Genomic DNA, 19,582 nt, shown 5'->3' with positions numbered 1-19,582 from the left:
GTGTTTATTGTGTGTCACTGATACTGACACTGTTGATTGTGTGTCACTGATACAGGCAGTGTTGATTGTGTGTCACTGATACAGGCAGTGTTGATTTTGTGTCAATGGTACAGGCAGTGTTGATTGTGTGTAACTGATAAAGACAGTGTTGATTGTGTGTCACTGATGCAGGCAGTGTTCATTGTGTGTCATTGATACATGCAGTGTTGATTGTGTGTCACTGATACAGACAGTGTTGATTGTGTGTCACTGATACAGACAGTGTTGATTGTATGTCACTGATACAGACAGTCGATTGTGTCACTGATACAGAATGTGTTGATTGTGTGTCACTGATACTGACAGTGTTGATTGTGTGTCACTGATACAGACAGTGTTGATTGTGTGTCACTGATACAGACAGTTGATTGTGTCACTGATACAGAATGTGTTGATTGTGTGTCACTGATACAGGCAGTGTTGATTGTGTGTCACTGATACTGACACTGTTGATTGTGTGTCACTGATACAGGCAGTGTTGATTGTGTGTCACTGATACAGGCAGTGTTGATTTTGTGTCAATGGTACAGGCAGTGTTGATTGTGTGTAACTGATAAAGACAGTGTTGATTGTGTGTCACTGATGCAGGCAGTGTTCATTGTGTGTCATTGATACATGCAGTGTTGATTGTGTGTCACTGATACAGACAGTGTTGATTGTGTGTCACTGATAAAGACAGTGTTGATTGTATGTCACTGATACAGACAGTCGATTGTGTCACTGATACAGAATGTGTTGATTGTGTGTCACTGATACTGACAGTGTTGATTGTGTGTCACTGATACAGACAGTGTTGATTGTGTGTCACTGATACAGACAGTGTTGATTGTGTGTCACTGATACAGGCAGTGTTGATTGTGTGTCACTGATACAGGCAGTGTTGATTGTGTGTCACTGATACAGGCAGTGTTGATTTTGTGTCACTGGTACAGGCAGTGTTGATTGTGTGTAACTGATAAAGACAGTGTTGATTGTGTGTCACTGATGCAGGCAGTGTTGATTGTGTGTCATTGATACATGCAGTGTTGATTGTGTGTCACTGATACAGACAGTATTGATTGTGTGTCACTGATACAGACAGTGTTGATTGTGCGCCTCTAAAACAGGCAGTGTTGATTGTGTGTCACTGATACAGGCAGTGTTGACTGTGTCATTGATACAGACAGATGATTGTGTCACTGGTACAGGCAGTGTTGATTTTGTGTCACTGATACTGACAGTGTTGATTGTGTGTCACTGATACTGACAGTGTTGACTGTGTCATTGATACAGACAGATGATTGTGTCACTGATACAGAATGTGTTGATTGTGTGTCACGGATACTGACACTGTTGATTGTGTGTCACCGATACAGACAGTGTTGATTGTGTGTTACTGATACAGGCAGTGTTGATTGTGTGTTGCTGATACAGGCAGTGTTGAATGTGTGTCACTGATACAGGCAGTGTTGATTGTATGTCATTGATACAGGCAGCGTTGACTGTGTGTCACTGATACAGACAGTGTTGATTGTGTGTTGCTGATACAGGCAGTGTTGAATGTGTGTCACTGATACAGGCAGTGTTGATTGTATGTCATTGATACAGGCAGCGTTGACTGTGTGTCACTGATACAGACAGTGTTGATTGTGTGTCACGGATACTGACACTGTTGATTGTGTGTCACCGATACAGACAGTGTTAATTGTGTGTTTCTGATACAGGCAGTGTTGATTGTGTGTTACTGATACAGGCAGTGTTGATTGTGTGTTGCTGATACAGGCAGTGTTGAATGTGTGTCACTGATACAGGCAGTGTTGATTGTATGTCATTGATACAGGCAGCGTTGACTGTGTGTCACTGATACAGACAGTGTTGATTGTGTGTTGCTGATACAGGCAGTGTTGAATGTGTGTCACTGATACAGGCAGTGTTGATTGTATGTCATTGATACAGGCAGCGTTGACTGTGTGTCACTGATACAGACAGTGTTGATTGTGTGTCATTGATACAGACAGTGTTGATTGTGTGTCACTGATACAGACAATGGTGATTGTGTCACTGATACAGGCAGTGTTGATTGTGTGTCACTGATACAGACAGTGTTGATTGTGTGTCACTAATACAGAGTGTTGATTGTGTGTCATTGATACAGGCAGTGTTGATTGTGTGTCACTGATACAGACAGTGTTGATTGTATGTCACTGATACAGACAGTTGATTGTGTCACTGATACAGAATGTGTTGATTGTGTGTCACTGATACTGACAGTGTTGATTGTGTGTCACTGATACAGACAGTGTTGATTGTGTGTCACTGATACAGACAATGGTGATTGTGTCACTGATACAGACAGTTTTGATTGTATGTTGCTGATACAGACACTGTTGATTTTGTGTCATTGATACAGATAGTTCATCAAAGTGAGACCACTTGGCCACTTGTGTCAACCTTAGACCTTTAGTTGTCAGGATCAAGAGGTCAGGGGTTGTATTCTTGATTGACCTTCATTAAGATCCATGACGTCAGCACCATACTTGAGTCACTGCTTTCACTACAGGTCCTATGACTTTCCATGTTATGCTGATTGTAGAAACCAAAACACTTCCAAAGGTGGAATTAACACAACACGTTCACAGAAAGAGTATTAATCACACGTACATCCCTACCAACTCCCTCACATCCTGAAACACTTTTTTAAACAAATCAACCATAAATACCAATTCTTAACACTGATTCAAATCAATAAAAATCACACAGACAAAACCAAGTGATGTATAGAATAGAAAACTTTATTCAACCATTAGACATCGCAATTCTAAAGTTTTCAAAGAGGAAAACTTCTCATCTAATGACAATTTTCAAGAGTTTTTCTCCCAGCAGTTTCTCTCGGCCATCCAAGAATCCACCAATAGATGTACATGCTTGAACACATGATGACCCTAATGTATTTACATGTGTGGTGACATCGTACGACGCCATGATGATCGGTATATAACTTAGATGAGATATCATTTACATTCTGTACATAGACAACAAGGGTCTGACTAGAAATATACGCCTGGATGTTGATTCCATCCATGTAACACTGTGCATTGGTTATAAATTATGTTGCTATTGACGACACTGCAAAGCTTTGCACATTGTATGATAGGTTACAACACTGACATGCGTGAGAGATAATAACAAGCTGATGTCATTCAAGGACAATGTCTCATTACGTTTAATGTTATAACAATTTCCTCCAAATGAATGATCAGTAAATCTGTATCTAAGTATATTTGTTCTCATAGTTAAATCTGGTTGAAATATTAAAACATAACACATTCAAAATTCTAAAATAAACAGAATTTTTTTTTACTTATTAAAATTAAAATGGTTCAATATTCCATAATTTATTAAGTATCTTTATAATATTTTTCAAAAATCTGTTGCAATTAAAAAAGATCAATCTACTTAGTTAATGCTAAACATATTTAAACCCCAAATTTTATTGTTAGTATCAATAAAATATTATTCCACTTCCAACAATATCAACTGCACTGGAGGGAATATATATCGATATATCTTAGTATCAGTTCAATGGAGCAACAATTTCTTCAACAATGGTACAAAACAAGAATAAATACATGTAAACAATAAATATCTTATATAATCTAATCCCAATATACACTGCACATAAGTGAAGGATTAAGCTGGATTAGTTAAAGCTAGTTGGTTAGCTTGTGCCAAAATGTAAATCAGCTATCTAAATCAATTTATATCTATCAAAAATATGTCAACAATATAAATTTTGGTTAAAGTTGGTTATTTTATATCCCCCTTCATCAAGTCTGCTTGGTGTCTGTATATTAAGAAATGCTTGTATACAAATGGGTGTAAGGTCTTAATTGTCATGCCCATAATTGAAAATTGTACATTGATGATGACGACACTTCTTGCATCCCATAATATCATCGATGGCAGTAACAGTACATGCATTATTGAAGATGTTAGTTGTCAAACCTGCAACTTGTCTATATACCTGATGTTAATGTGACGCACACTGTTAATATAACAGACGTTGATTGCTAGCAACCATCAAGCAGCCCGAAAACAAGACTAAGCTTCCTCACCATAAGAAGCCGAAAATACAAGAGGGCGTAAAATAACAAGTTGTAAAATCACAAGAAAAGGTCAGGTTTAATGAAATAAGAAGTTTTAGAAAGAACAGCTATAAAAAATAGGAATAATCCCTCTTTTTAATATAAATACTACTTGCCAGAGTTAATGGGATATGTTTCCGATTCATTTGATAATCTTAATTATTTCCATAGCAATTCACTGAAATAAAAATCATTGAAATATTTTGAGTATATTCACTAATTCTTCATTTAAGTTTGACCTTTCTTTTGATTTTACAACTAAAGCTAAATAAAATGAAACTGTTAAAAAAATAAATAATAAAATGGTTGTGAAATGATATGAAATCAACATTTGGCACATCAATATGATTCAAGGATCGCCATGCATTAAGCAAAGGGAGGTAACTCTAGCTTTGGATGCCTATAGCACTCAGCCACAGCCTTGTAAATCAGAAAACCTGCTTACTCTGCTACTAGCCTTCTCTCACAACCCTGAATGAAGCCTTCTCGCGCCATGCTTGAAATTGACATACAACTTGATTTCTTTACAAACAGAGTACTTAAACTTTGATTTTTTGCCGAAGATACAAATTATTACTCAGCAAATTAATTGACATACATTTTGATATGAGAAGATTCTTGTAAAAATGATTTGGAGATGAGTGATTGATTGAAATGTACGTATGTCAGTTTCAAGCTATGGAAGTCAAATCATACAATAACACCCTAGTCACAGCAAACACAATGTCATCACGCAATTAATGTGCAAATTACAAAATTATACAATCAGACCATGACGGCTACAAACGGGTTACGCCTACAAAACATGTCACATACAGGCAATGTACATCTGTATAATACACCAAAGAGCAACACATGGTATTATCATTATTATCAGCTTGGCACTTTGGAAGTCTCATCATACACATGCATCAAAATGCATGTGCGGGTGTCCATTTCAGGATGAGCAAACATAAAGAGGAGGAGGTAAATACATCAGCTGTTTCTTGTATATTTCGCAGTCAGCATCAGTCATCTTGAAATCAACATGAACTAATCACTGAACCTCCCATTATGTAGTTGGTATTCTTCCAATAGTACAATACCATCCGCAGAATCAATTCAACCATATCAACAAACTGTCAAATAAACTTGACACAATCCATGACAGTAATAGCACTGTATTCCACTATTGTATATTTCAGGCATAAAGCAAAACTTGGTGTCTTGTCACAGAATTTCGGATCAATTTCACGAAGTCGTAAAACTCTAAACTAGCACTGTTACGTTTCCGAGTTCTTGGAGCGTTGGTTCACACAGTTAAGCACTTTCTTCTTTGAAGGCACAAATCAAAATGCATAAGATGTCAATTCGACATCCATCTTCGTCAGCCAATGCACACTATGCATGATAAGCATCCAGTAAAAGCAGGAGACAGGCATGTCAAGAACACTTATAACTGACATACACGTCCTCAAGGTTGTCATGACACTTCTAAAATGGTTATAAAATCGGTACATTGGCATCAGTGCCTCAACTTGCATAGTTCCTGGTGTTGAAGAGTTGTTCTAGTGAGAATGTGATCTAGATTGTGAAGTAACTCCGTTTCACACGTGCTGTAATTCTTTCAATCTTATTGAAAGTCTGAGTGCTAAATGAATCTTGTGGTTCATTTAAAGGGTTCATTAATCAGATCTGTCACAATGAACTCAATGTAAGGGTATTAAAATGAACATTCTTATGGCACATGAACTGATACCTTTTGGCAGAAGGTGAACCCAAGGGCGTTTCTATATATTGCTATGCGTCATAAAGGATAATGTTCCTTTAAGCACAACTTCAGCCTTTGAATTCAAAAGCCGTCAAGTACCCCTTGAACTGATCCATGGTAAAGACACCAATATACAAATGCTGGTTCACATATAAATGGTCATCAGGGGAGATAACTCTGAGTCAATGTCTCACACACATCTTTCCAAGCAAGAAATTCCAAATCTGTACAGTATTTGCTTGAAATCTTCTCGTCAAAGGGAGATAACTCAAAGCGTTGACTCAACACTAGAGCTGGAGAACTCCTGTATACTGCTGTGACTGTCGAGGCTGGTGGAGTCGCTGTCGTTACTCTGTGGGCTGGAGTAGCTGGCAGCCTCTTGCAGCCTCATCAACATATTAACCTGAAAACACAAGTTCATAGTCAATAAAAAATACTGATACTGCATAGGAGCCCATACCTACATTTAATCCTGATGAGGGAAAACTGAATTATCGGAGTAGAATTGAAACCAATTAGAGCATCTTATATTGCATTATTAAAATTTTCTCTACACATTCAGTTGAATGTGAGGTGAAATTGGGTTTAACGTCACGTGTGTATGTGGCTGCTTGTATTAGTCCAGACTTATGCCGATTTTATAGTGCTAACCCACTGCGATACCATGCCGCAGTTTAACATAAATACCCCATTCAGACACAGTATACTGACTCTGAGCTGACCAGTCCTTGTTTTATCCCCTTAATGCTGAGTGCCAGGCAGGGTAACAACAAGTACCATCTTTTACCATCTTTTGGTATGATGCGGCCAGGGATCGAACCACCAACATTCTGCTCTCTGAGCAAACACTCGACCATTGACGCGGTTCGCAAAATGATTACAGTACCTGAGTAATTAACTTAAAGCCAATTAGTTATCTGGAAACTAATGCGAGCATCTCAGATCACCTTCTCAGTCTCAAGAAATGTCATAAAGATATAACTATATCAACTAAGCTCTAGGTTTCATTACGCTTTTGTTATGCCAGTGAATAAGTAGAATTTGACCAAGTTTGTGGCAATGGCTAACCAACCATCTGGCTCCTCCCTGCAATAACTAAGCCCACAGTGATGCTACATACCAGAGGGTCCCCTGGATCCCCTTCTGAAGTGTTGCCGGCTGTCTTTGTTTTCGACTTGTTCCCGCTCACAGAGACCTGCGCTGTCTGGGAATCATAGCCAACATCTTCTGGTCGTATCCGCAGCAATGACTTATCCTTGTCGTTGTTGCTGCCGCCGCTCCAAGGGTAGGACTCTATCACCCAATCTGTAGGATCCTCCCAGGGGGCCCTCTTCCCATACACCTGGAAACAGCAGAACAATTCGGTAACATAGATCCCTTGATGATGTTTTCTGGGATGTGTAATAATTAAGCTGATACCCGGTACTACTTCAAAACATTCACAAATCTGCCGACCCTAACAAAAAGTAAAGAATGGATAAATACATAATCTAATAAGGCTATTATTTTATTCCAAATTTGTGATATTTTTCGCAAGTAATATAAAATATGATGTTCTTATAAATTCATGGGTTTCATTTTTCAAGTGATGTCTGAAAATTTTACAAAACCAAAAAGCAAATTTCACCAGTCGCCTGAAGCAGTGGTGTACTGGTTGATGGTAATGTGGGTATACCTGTAGTCCCTCCCGGACGGCCTCCAGCATGTAGGGCACTAGCGAGTAGTTCCACAGATCCGTGAACCACACCTGGGACCCAGAGATGTCCATCGGACAGGACAGGAACAGCCGTGGACCTGGAACACATGGACACAGTGAGACTTGATTGTCACATCCCCACAAATCACAATCATTAAATATACAAACCCATGTGAGACATCTGAAACTGACAAAGTTCAAGATAACAGTATTTCTAGACACATAGAAGTTGGATATATTTATGACAAGTAATAAGTTTCACGTTTCAGGGATTTTCTTCTTGACCCTTCATCACCTGATATTCCTTCTCATCAAAGTTAAAATAGGTTTTTCATTTATACAATGATCTCAGAAGAAAGCCCCAGCTGACACGGGCCACAGATGTTCCCATTTAGATTTGATGCTGACTCAAGGCTGGTTGGTTGGTTTGTTGTTTCACGCCGCACTCAGCAATATTCAAGCTATATGACAGCGGTCTGTAAATAATTGAGTCTGGACCAGACAATCTAGTGATTGACATCATGAGCATCGATCCACGCAATTGGGAAACGATGACATGTATCAACCACGTCAGCGAACCTGACCACCCGATCCCGTTAGTCGCCTCTTACGACCAGCATAGTCATCTTTTACAGCAAGCATGGGTTGCTGAAGATCTATTCTACCGTTATAAGGACAAGTATGGGATTCGAACCCATGACAAGCAGAACCTGGTAGTCCTGGACCATGAGACCGCATTCATCAAGAATGAGTGAATGTTGTTTTACACCACAGACTATATAATCATAGCTTAGCAGCCTGTACATAACCAAGATACTGGCTGTTGAAATAATATCCTTGGCAAAACTTTCCACTGGAGAAAGTAATATCCCAGGTAAAAATACCCAGTGCTGAACTTGGCTGGAGTCATGGAGTTCTATTTTGGCTGAACTAACAAGTGTATGCATAGTCCAATACAAAAATGGTTTAAGAAATTAATTTTTGAAACTTGGTTCATAAACAACATGGCAACTGCCGTGAAGATTTAGGTTGATTGCAGGATTTGCAGAGTATGTTGCTGTCAACTGAACATTGAAGCCAATGCAAGTGATATGAGAGGTGGAATCTGATTGGTCAATAGGAGATAGGAGGGATGAAGAAGGGATATATCTTGTAATTGTCACTGTTGGCGATACAATCGAGCCACAATATTCAAGCCTAGTTCGGCAAAGGTGGAAACTGGACTTTTATGATCAGTTACCTCCCTTGCCTAGGGAAGATGGTCCTCATCAGTCAACCCTTACAATAGGAATTTGAGACTACTCTACCCTGTCATCCGAACATATCTCCCCTGAAACAGAGGCATCCACCAGGAACTCACCAATGGTGACGTCAGAAGAGCTGTGCGTCTCCAGGAACTTGTTGATGTGGGCCCACACCTTTGGCACCCAGTCGATAATCTTGTTGAGGTCATTGTTCCTCATCCCTGTCCTGACCTCGGCCTCAACCAGCTTTCGGCGCAGGTAACGCCCCAGGAACCCCTTCACCGGTTCCATGTGGTTGGCACACAATACCCACCTAACAGAGAGAGACATTGACATTATATGTAATATGTTGTTAGGCATACATAATATTGGGTCATGATAATATATCTGATGGATAATAGCACACAATACCCACCTAACAGAGAGAGACATTGACATTATATGTAATATGTTGTTAGGCATACATCATATTGGGTCATGATAATATGTCTGATGGATAATAGCACACAATACCCACCTAACAGAGAGAGACATTGACATTATATGTAATATGTTGTAAGGCATACATCATACTGGGTCATGATAATATGTCTGATGGATAATAGCACCGATCTGCCATTAGTCAGGCTGAGGAAAGTTGCACTCTGAAGAGAAGTTTCACTTATTGAGTTTTAATTCTTAAACTGCCCACAATACACAAGTCAAGTGGTATTTGTCTGTTCCTTGGCACCAAGTCCCTTAAAATACTGAAAATATTCATGTTGCATGTACCTATTTTTAACCAAAAAAATTAAATCAAGAAAAAAAACCATGTCAATTTTTAACTGTGTCAATAAGATATTAAAGTTATTAGTAGGGAGACTTTCAACACTTCATCTCATGTCTGTCCAATCCATGGAACAGTAAGGTGCAACTCCCTTACAGAATATAAAGATTGCACCCAGTGAGTGAGATACGTAATGGCACGGTTACCATGGTAACCTGCTTGTACAGCATGCTGTTGCTGGGATACTGACCTGAAGTTGTGGTGAAGCTGGAGGTTTGTGGCAGCATTTGTTGCCTGGTTCATCGTCCCAATGATGTAGGGGCTGAAAGTAACAAATTGTAGAAATATTATTTCTGACCATTATTCTGACCATTATTCAGAGATTTCCAAAATCTAGGAAGAGAAGAATATAATCTTGTTGAAATTGAGCATAACTAAAATATAACATATAAGTTTGAAATATTAGACAATTTTATGAATTCTAAAGTAGCTACACACTGAATTAAATTTCGAGTGATGTTTTCCAATATGTAAGGTACATAACACAAATATATAATCTCTCTATCGGTTGATCATGAATGTTTTGTTTGTTTGTTTGTTGTTTAATGCCACATTCAGAAATATTTCAGCTATATGATGTCAGTCTGTAAATAACTGAGTCTGGAGCAGACGATTCAGTGATTGACAGCATGAGCAGCGATCTACGCAATTGGGATACAGTGACATGCATCAACCAAGACAGAGAGCCTGACCACTTGATCCCCTTAGTTGCCTCTTATGACAATCACAGCTTCCTGGAGACCAGTTCTATCCCTTCACAGGGGGCTCACGAAGTGTACTATTAGCTTGACTTACCATTTCTGGTACTTGACACTGAGGAAGCCGTTGAAGACCTCGCCCAAGGAGCCCACATGGTGCAGGTTATCCAGAATGATGACAGTCGGCAGTTCATTCACGTTCGTGTTCTCACACTGTTCCGCAATATTTGACAAGTACTGGCGAAGGTCCTTCGAAGACTTGTGGTCAACATTGAATGTAGCCACTGATCCAGCGGTCAGTTCCCGTCCAGATCTTGATTAGAAAAACAAATATGTAAGTAAAACTTGTCCCACATAACCATAAATTATGGGCAATTGTCTACAGTGTTGTCTTTTATTAGTGGTACAATATTCAAACAAATTATTAGGGGTGAAACAATACAGAAAGGTCACGATATGATAAGGTCACAATATGATATGTATCGAGATACGCATATTTACGTCAAATCACGTGGAACTTCTTGACATTAAATATTTCAGAGCAGGTTCCAAAGGAAAAGGTAGCTGTAGCAGCTCTTCTTACTAATGAACTTGAAAAGCTAATTACAACACATTTTGCAGTACATGTATTTAACTGACAAAATGAGTTGTAAGTAATATATTTTAGCAACTTTATCATCTTTATATCAATACGGAAAAAAACATATTGTGTATCGTTTCACCACATGAAAACTCACGATGATATCCTTTTGACCCTACTGAGCAAGCTCCATCTGTGAAATTGTAGAAGCACCCACAACAGAATTATAGTAAGCTTCATACCTCCCCCAAAGCATGACCCTCACACAAATCTCAGAGTGATCCAACCAGAATTTGAATGCTTTTCATATTGATGGCATCATAGTACCTTACCCCAAATTATCTCCCCTTGGCCATGTTCCACCATTTTGTTTGAACCCCCAATGCTCATACAAGACAAACTCACCTCAGCACCAAATGCTCAGCCAGTTTCTGAGCCAGGTAAGTTTTCCCTGTCCCGCTTGGGCCACACAGGATTATCCTCCGGTGTTCAATGAGGAGGGAGACGTATCGCTGGATGATCGTCTTGGGGATCATTGACTCAAAGGCAAGGGAGTCCACACTGATCTGCTTTGTACCTGAAGACATACAAACATACAGGTCTTATTTCTGTACAGCATTTCAATTAGTCAAGGCCATAATCATTTTGACAGATACATTTGAAATTAATGTTTGATGCATGATCTTTCACTCCTTGAAGCATAGCTGATGTGCATCATGAAACGTGAAACCATGAAACATTACAGCTTACATGGCAGATGTATTTTAAGAAAGTGTCGGAATTATAATTGATTTTACAATATTCTCTGATCATATTGTCAACTCCAATTTTCAAACTTCACAAAACCATCACAGTCCATGAAACCCCTGTTTCAGTAAAATCTTCTTGACTAATGAATCACATCCATGGATGTGAAACGTATTCAGTCAAAATTAATTGTTCAAATGGTTTGATTTTTTTCACACTGTTCCTTGGCATGTGACATTATATCAATAGTGCCTGATGATTACAAGTATCAGAATTTCTGTTGCAGGGTGACATATACCAGGGTTAGAAATTGGCACTAGTCCTATAGTCCTTGCAAATCTGCCCAATAGTTAAGGTATCATAAGGACTAGTAGATATTTGTCATTTTTAGGGGTTTTGCCATATATCATCAATATAAGGACTAGTGGACCAAAAATGTTAGTTTCTACCATGATATACCTATATATAAGTGCTGCAACGAGTCCAAATTTACTGCCCGGGTACCGATTCCCCTATTACCCGACCCTACCTGGGTACCCAGCATAGGTCTCAAGCGATAGGTACAAACTGTCTGATTGGGAAATGTTTGACAGTAGCCCTGGCAAAATGTATTTTGCCCTAGCATGTTATTCTCCCAGTGCTTGCTACCTCCCTTACCTTTAAGACAGATGCTGATCTGCATTGTTTCCCCGACCAGGTATCCCACAGGCAGGAGCTCAGGTAGATCAGCATCTGTGGAAAACACACATAGAAACATAAATAACACCACAGAGGCACCACGACAGACACAATATTATATTTACATCTCACATGCAATTATATGGAACATACCGTATTCGACGAAATAAGCGCCCAGGGCGCTTTCAAAATTAGAAATAGGGGGCTCTAATTAGAATATTATTTTGGTGGAAAAAAAACAGAGTTGAAAGATAAATTTTGTGGTTTATGCTGACAGCCTGAAATGTTTATATACGAGAGATACATTTTTCCAGAATTAATTGCCCCTAATTAAGAGTGCATATAACACACAAGTGTGTATTATACGCAAATGAATAAGTGTTGTGTACATTGATCAATCGAAAGGGGTGCTAATTGGTATTGTTCACTAGCCGATATATTAGAGCGGGGCACTTATTACGTTGAATACGGTAACTATTATACATGTTAAAACTATTATACATCTGTACATTAAAAGGCGCAAACACTCAAAGATGTCGCAACAGGTTTAGGATACAGAAAAAATCATGTCGTCATTTGATAAAAGGAGGGCAAGTTGTTGACTTGTTGATAACACATTAAAACCATGTTATTACACGTCCGTAAAATATCATGACATAAAAATTCACATAAAGCACAGCTTTATACAACAGGAGTCTCATGCATCATACTATTACTGATGCCTGTGCTAGCTACTATCAAACCTGCCAAATTTTAACTCCTCTGCTCATTAACATCCACAATTACTGATCGCCTCATCTGGACTGTTTCACCAGTCTGTTTGTTTATGTATCTTTATGCATATCACAAGTTTTCTATACCATTACATACATAAGAAACAAAAAAGGCACTATAATAATGATGTGATTTTTTTCACAAAACAGGTTTGGAATTAATATTTGTGTCGGATCAACTACCGTTTTGTTTACTGTCAAGTACACACCTTTGGTCCGAGTGATGTCACCAATATGGTAGGAGAAGACGGATTTTATTAAAAAAACAGGTTTGGAATTAATATTTGTGTTGGATCAACTACCGTTTTGTTTACAGTCAAATACACACCTTTGGTCCGAGTGATGTCGCCAATATGGTAGGAGAAGACGCTCTCTGCACTCAGACCTAGGTTGGTGACCGGATCCACTCGTAACACGTATTCCTGTCAACATATCATACATTTCAGAACAGTTTGTTTGGATGACATTAAAAGATTGTCATAAGATCACAAAGTCTGTATTTTAATCTCCAAAAGACGGCGGTGATATTGATTGTGTTTTTGAATTAACAATTTGAGTGGACTACAAAGACAAATTATTAACTAAATTTCGCCTTAATTAATATTCCAGAAAAAACATCCATAGATATAATTACAAACTACTATCCATATATTGTGAAAAATATTTAATTTACATGATATATTTGGTCAAAATGGACACCTGTTTTGGTCTGTATAATGAAAATAAATATTGCTTGTAGCCAGTTGTAATGAAAGTAGGACTTTTTTCAGTATCTCTTATAACCTTACCTTAAATATTTTCCTGACAATATTATCAAGGATGTCCCATTTGGTCTTGCCACTGACAGACAGTGACCCAATCAGCACCTCTGCTGGCCTCTGTAACACAAACAGGAAGATATTCATAATTACTTTGAATTTGACTGCAAATCATGAAATAATGGAAGCATGAAGTTTTGAAGAAATGTGATTGTCTCCTGTTTGCTTGAAGTAGTGCAACTGCAATATCGAGTTATCATATAATGGATACTGATATCAATGCCATAAACTGATCCGATAAATATGCAAATGATATTGCCCAGGGTGCCGTTGTACAAAACAACCTTAGTGCTATGACTGTTGTAAGTCTATGTTAAGGTATGGGAGTTACGATCACCTTAGCGCTAAGCTCGCTGGATAACAGCACCCAGGACTACTTTTCAGTTCCATATAAGCAATGTCTTCTGATGTTCCTAATAAGATTAGATAGGGGTGAGGTGAAGTGAAATGGGGTTTAACGTCGCGTCCAAGATTATTGCACTTATATAGCAACGTGCATGTACGTGTGTGTGTTTGTGTGGCTGCTTGTACTAGTTCGGACTGATGCCGATTAAAAGTGCTAGCTCACTAAGATACCATGCCGCAGTTTAACATGAATACCCCACTCAGACACAGTATACTGACTCTGAGCCGACCAGTCCTTGTTTTAGCCCCTTAATGCCGAGCGCCAGACAGGGTAACAACAAGTACCATCTTTTAACATCTTTTGGTATGACGTGGCCGGGGATCGAACTCCGGACCTTCCGCTCTCCTGGCGGACGCTGTACCACTAGACCACGGAGGCAGTCGATTAGATAGGGGTTTCCCCGATGTGAGGGTGTTTCTGAAGACAAACACGGCTAGAATATGATCTGTTCTTTACCTCAATGCCCATCCGGGTTGGGTCTGGGTTCGAGCCCAGATATACTGTGATCGTCACTCGTTTCCCCTCTCTGTCATTTGCTGCTGTCTCAGCCAATAGCATGTCTACAACCAAAGACATAAAAGCATAGATGAACAAACATTTCGGATCATCAACAATAAACTACTCATTTCAGTGTTTCACAACATCAACACTCATCAAAATGAGACTGTTTACACCCATACGGTGCCTCCCTGAATGAAGATCTGAGGTCACCTCCATAGATCAGGGGTCAGGGGTCAGGGGTTACCTGAGGCCACCATCTATGGAGATGTCCTCAGATATTCATGCCGAGAGGTTTGTATAGGAGTAAAAGATCTCATTTTGATGAGATTGCACAACAAGGTTACAATTGCACTTCATAGTGTTTATACTATAAATGAAGAGCTTTGAAAACACAAACTGACAGATTTATTCATCAACATTGCAAGGTGTATGTTATGTTAGGAAATTAAGAAGTAGAATACAGGGATGAGAATGGTTATTTTCCTTTTCAGCTGAAACTTCTTTGCAATGGAGTGTGGTCCATGAATTGGGTGTTTATGGCGGGAGCCATCAGATTTTAACAAATTTGTGGTCACTTAAATTTGCGACGGATCCATGTAAAAATTCTCTCCCCTGACAATAAACCGAATTTTATATTTTATATATTACATGTTATCATTAAAATACTTTTTCCAAAACATTGATATCAAAACAAGCATAAATCATTGAGTGTTTGCGGAAATGTGTCATATTCAAGCTTATATCACTATTGCTTGATAACAATGGTACGGAAATCCAGTGATTGATAGCATGAGCACTGATCGATGCAGGCTTATGATGACACACAATGAGCCAGGTCACACATCGTTGCCATCTCATCCATGTTAGTAGTCTCTTACGACACACATGGGGCACTGGGGACCTCATGGGACCTCATGGGCGCCAGAATCCCACAAGAGGGTGTGTTTGAGGTTGACATTACCTAGACTACTCTGATCGGTGAGGCTGAGAGACCGGTCCAGAGAGTCGTTACTGGCACGGGTGTGAGCGAGGGAACTCTGGGATATATTGAGTGTTCGGGAGGAGGTAGCTAGGCGCTGAAGTCGGTCGTTGTCAGCTTTCAAATGTCCCATTTCGCTCTGAAATAAAAATGTTTCCATTACCAGATGTCTAGAGCTCATATTTCACATACACATTTTCCTAAAAGTCTGAAACAAAGGACTTGTACTTAACACAAGGTCTGCAGGGACAACATTAATGAGTATCATTGGTGCAAATTGAGTTTGATATAAGAGATTTCTACATAATATCCTAATGAGGTGGGATTGGTAAAAGGGGAATATACTTATTATTTTGTTCCCTAATGGCTAATAACAGAGTACAACAAATTATTACTGAATTTTGGTGCACATGTGTTAGTCAAGGATGGGCTCAAATGAGGTCATACATTCCGCAATGTAAACAATGTCAAAAGTCAAGGATTAAATATTTTCATATGGAAAATGGAGTTATACAAAAAAGGAATATTATTGGAAAACTGAAGCCATTATTTCATCTCTTTTGTTCCATACATACCTTCATTTTGTTCATTGTCTCTCTGAGTTGTTCCAGCTGATGTGCTGAAGACAGGGCTTCCAGTCGGATGTCTGTCAATTTCATGTCTTTTTCTCTTAACAGATTCTTTAATTCATTTACAGATGCATGATCCTCTGTTTCACACAGTCTAAAAAATCATATACATTTATTGTAAGCATCAAATAGGGGCAATTGTAGAACAAGTATACATAAAACAAATATTCAAATGAAAACAGAATTTCTGGGACTAGTTTCAGACAAATTATAATTTTAATGTGATTATTCAGTTCACAATCATCCACAAAGTCTATTTTAGATCAAAAAGTTTTCAAAATTATGAAATAATATTTTTTTGGAAAATGTTTTGATATATGTGTATAAATAAACTTTTCGAAAGCTTTCCTATGAATACCCACACTTGTGTCTTAATTCAAAAGTATCAGAAATAAATCTAAAAAACAACATCACCAGAAGATAGATAAACGTGTACTTACGCTCCTGAGCTGTGTGAACCCTTCATGACTCCAGAACCATTAGGAACATGCGTCATCTGCAGGAGTGGAGAATTTGGTGCGGAAGCGTTGGAGCGAAGACTTGCAGTATCAGGCTCCACATCCGATATGGAACCGTGCTTGTTCTTCTTTCTGGAGAACGCTTTACTAAATGAACTTCTTAGCTGAAAGAATTAAGATACACTTTTCACCACCCTGGAAATTCCTGCAGTAAATCTGTGGAATTGGAATCCACAGATATCAGTTATGAATAAAAACATAAACTTGGTAATTTGGCAATTCAGGATCAAGCTACAACAGACTGATGAAAATAAAATCGTTTTGATGACATTCCATGGGAATCATGGCAGTAAATGATCAACACAAAGCCATTACCATGGCGGAAATGAATCCAGTTACACTCCAGAATGCAAAGCATGTGCGAATCCTCAGTTACAAGGATTATCATGTAGCATAAATGTCATCCATTCCAGCAGCAATGTACACCACGGAGGACATGTACACCGGCACATTGGCGTGTTCAAGGGCAAAGCTTAAAGAACAGCTGAGGACTGTAACAGCCTTCACTGACAAGCCGAAAAGTGACAAAAAGACCTCCGTATCCACCATCCATCAACTTTCCTGTTTTATACGTAAAGAACAGTTTTTACTGAAATGTAATCCCAATTTCCCCACACCTGTCAATAGGGTCAGTGCCTTGGCTTTGAAATTCACGTTCCAGAAAAAAATTGAATTTCAAGATCTGATTTCCAAATCAGTAGATGCAAGGGTAAATGTCTGAAATTCTACTATATGCGATGTAATTGATCCGGAGAACACAAAAAGTGCTGCCGAAATTAATATTTTAGAGTCTGCCAGGGTTATGAAACTAATTGCCTAAGCAGATATCTAGGAACCAAGGTGTAAAATAGACATGATATTGACACCATGGTTCATACTAGATATTACATGGTTAGGTAATAATAAGAAACATATCACAGCAAGATGCAATGCATAATATATATTCAATCGTCTCCAGAACATAAACAAACAGCATAAACACAAACAAAAACACAAACTCATCGCGATCATTGACATTTTCATTTAAGCATGAAATAAATCATCCACTAGATCTTATAGGTAAGACTGCAATAAATAACAATCATATTCTAACTGATCTTGCAGTATATTGCAAAGTCATAGAGCTTATAATTAATTACACCAACTGACCCCATAGCATGAAACAAGATCCAGAAATAATTACTGTAAATGTGATGCAAGCGGTAGGTGTGTTTAAGCATGGAAATCCATTATTGACAGCCACAGTACACATCTGGAAAAGATACTATATATTTTCGAAAAAAATACTGCCAATAAAAGCTACCTAGAAACTAATTGTTTTGAAAAAGATTGTAAACAGCACAGTAAGGACACAATATGTTTCAGGAAATTAGTATAAATTGAACGACAGCAACATCATTATCACTGAGTGAGTCATGTTGTTTTTATTCTCCAATATCAGTGTTGTTGCTGAAGGTGAAGTAGACAACAAACACGTTTTGCACATGATAAACTGCTTTTTGATACTGTTTGTATCATAAGGTTCACACAACCATACAGACCCATCTCTCAAAATGCAGAAATTAAGATATGATTGTTTAGCACGAATATGTTTCCTCACACAATCTGTAATAAGTAGCCAGTTTAATATGGCCTGTTAATTTACTATGAAGAAGATTTATTTGTATTTGTTCTGTAGAATAAATAAAAAGCCACAAAAACATTTCCATACTCATAAGAAATGTCTACAAAAAGCTGAATCTTCAAGCTTAAAACTTCAAGATTCTTTTTATATATTTTTTTTTCATCTCTTTTCATCCAGATCAGGAAACTATACCAAATAACCCAATTTGTCTAAAAATGTCTGGCTAAGGAAGCGTAGGGTTAAAATAAAATATACAAACAAAAACAATAAAGGTCCTAAATCTAGATTAATAAATATTCTATTAGTTCATAAGATAACAACATTTTTCATGTAAAACAGTCAAAATCAAGTGTTCTAAATATAAACATGTGCATCTTGTCTTTTTGAAATAAATGTCATCTGTTTAATTAATTTCACTACAATGAAGTCCAAAGTCAAATGTCAGGAGTCAGACTTTGTTGAAAATAAACAATGAGCAGTTGTGAGATATTTTTGTAAGCTTCACTCACCCATCCCTTCTTTTTATTTTTCTTGGAGTTTTTGCCGATGTCACCATCAGTGGCGGCGGACTGTTGACTGGCGACACTGCAAGCACTGGATAAACTGTTGATGCTAGACATGCTGTCCGAGGACATCTGACGAACGATACGGCCACCTTCACCTGCAAGAAATTGACCACACTGAATGCTTTCGTAACTCTTCACACAGCCCAAATCATAAAAATTCCTTCTTTTCGAATGTTTAAGCATTTACGGATCAATACCGGGACATACTTTTTGATTCTCCTGTTCAGATTTCAAAAGACATCATTCTTTTTTTCTTTACCTTCACAAATATAATTTATCTTCTTTCATTGATCACATGGTATTGGCTAACAGTCAAGACTAACATTTAAAAAATACTCTGGTTCAATTATAATCCTCAGGCTCATAAATTAATTAAATTATAAATC

The 19,582-nt window shown here is 38.2% G+C and overlaps 1 protein-coding gene across 18 annotated transcripts in view; it reads right to left on the bottom strand.

The window, feature by feature from the left end:
* Positions 1-2,789: 2,789 nt before the first annotated feature.
* The window catches only part of LOC124110337 (neuron navigator 2-like), a 605,924-nt gene continuing 589,131 nt past the window's right edge, over positions 2,790-19,582 (bottom strand). For all 18 annotated transcript variants that reach the window (XM_048384120.1, XM_048384123.1, XM_048384126.1 and 15 more), the window contains 15 exons: positions 19,140-19,291; positions 16,929-17,110; positions 16,435-16,582; positions 15,842-15,998; positions 14,836-14,939; positions 13,944-14,033; positions 13,484-13,577; positions 12,362-12,436; positions 11,363-11,534; positions 10,475-10,690; positions 9,870-9,941; positions 8,970-9,166; positions 7,589-7,707; positions 7,034-7,255; positions 2,790-6,316 (listed from right to left, as the gene is read on the bottom strand). In XM_048384120.1, coding sequence (XP_048240077.1) covers positions 6,182-6,316; positions 7,034-7,255; positions 7,589-7,707; positions 8,970-9,166; positions 9,870-9,941; positions 10,475-10,690; positions 11,363-11,534; positions 12,362-12,436; positions 13,484-13,577; positions 13,944-14,033; positions 14,836-14,939; positions 15,842-15,998; positions 16,435-16,582; positions 16,929-17,110; positions 19,140-19,291 — 2,135 coding nt within the window. In that variant the 3' untranslated portion in view covers positions 2,790-6,181. The remainder of the gene's footprint in view (positions 6,317-7,033; positions 7,256-7,588; positions 7,708-8,969; positions 9,167-9,869; positions 9,942-10,474; positions 10,691-11,362; positions 11,535-12,361; positions 12,437-13,483; positions 13,578-13,943; positions 14,034-14,835; positions 14,940-15,841; positions 15,999-16,434; positions 16,583-16,928; positions 17,111-19,139; positions 19,292-19,582) is intronic.

Source organism: Haliotis rufescens, unplaced genomic scaffold (genome assembly GCF_023055435.1).
Source record: "Haliotis rufescens isolate VD_foot unplaced genomic scaffold, xgHalRufe1.0.p SCAF_5, whole genome shotgun sequence".
Lineage (NCBI taxonomy): Eukaryota > Metazoa > Mollusca > Gastropoda > Lepetellida > Haliotidae > Haliotis > Haliotis rufescens.
Note: the sequence above shows the minus strand (reverse complement) of the source record. Positions and strands in the feature narration are given on the sequence as shown.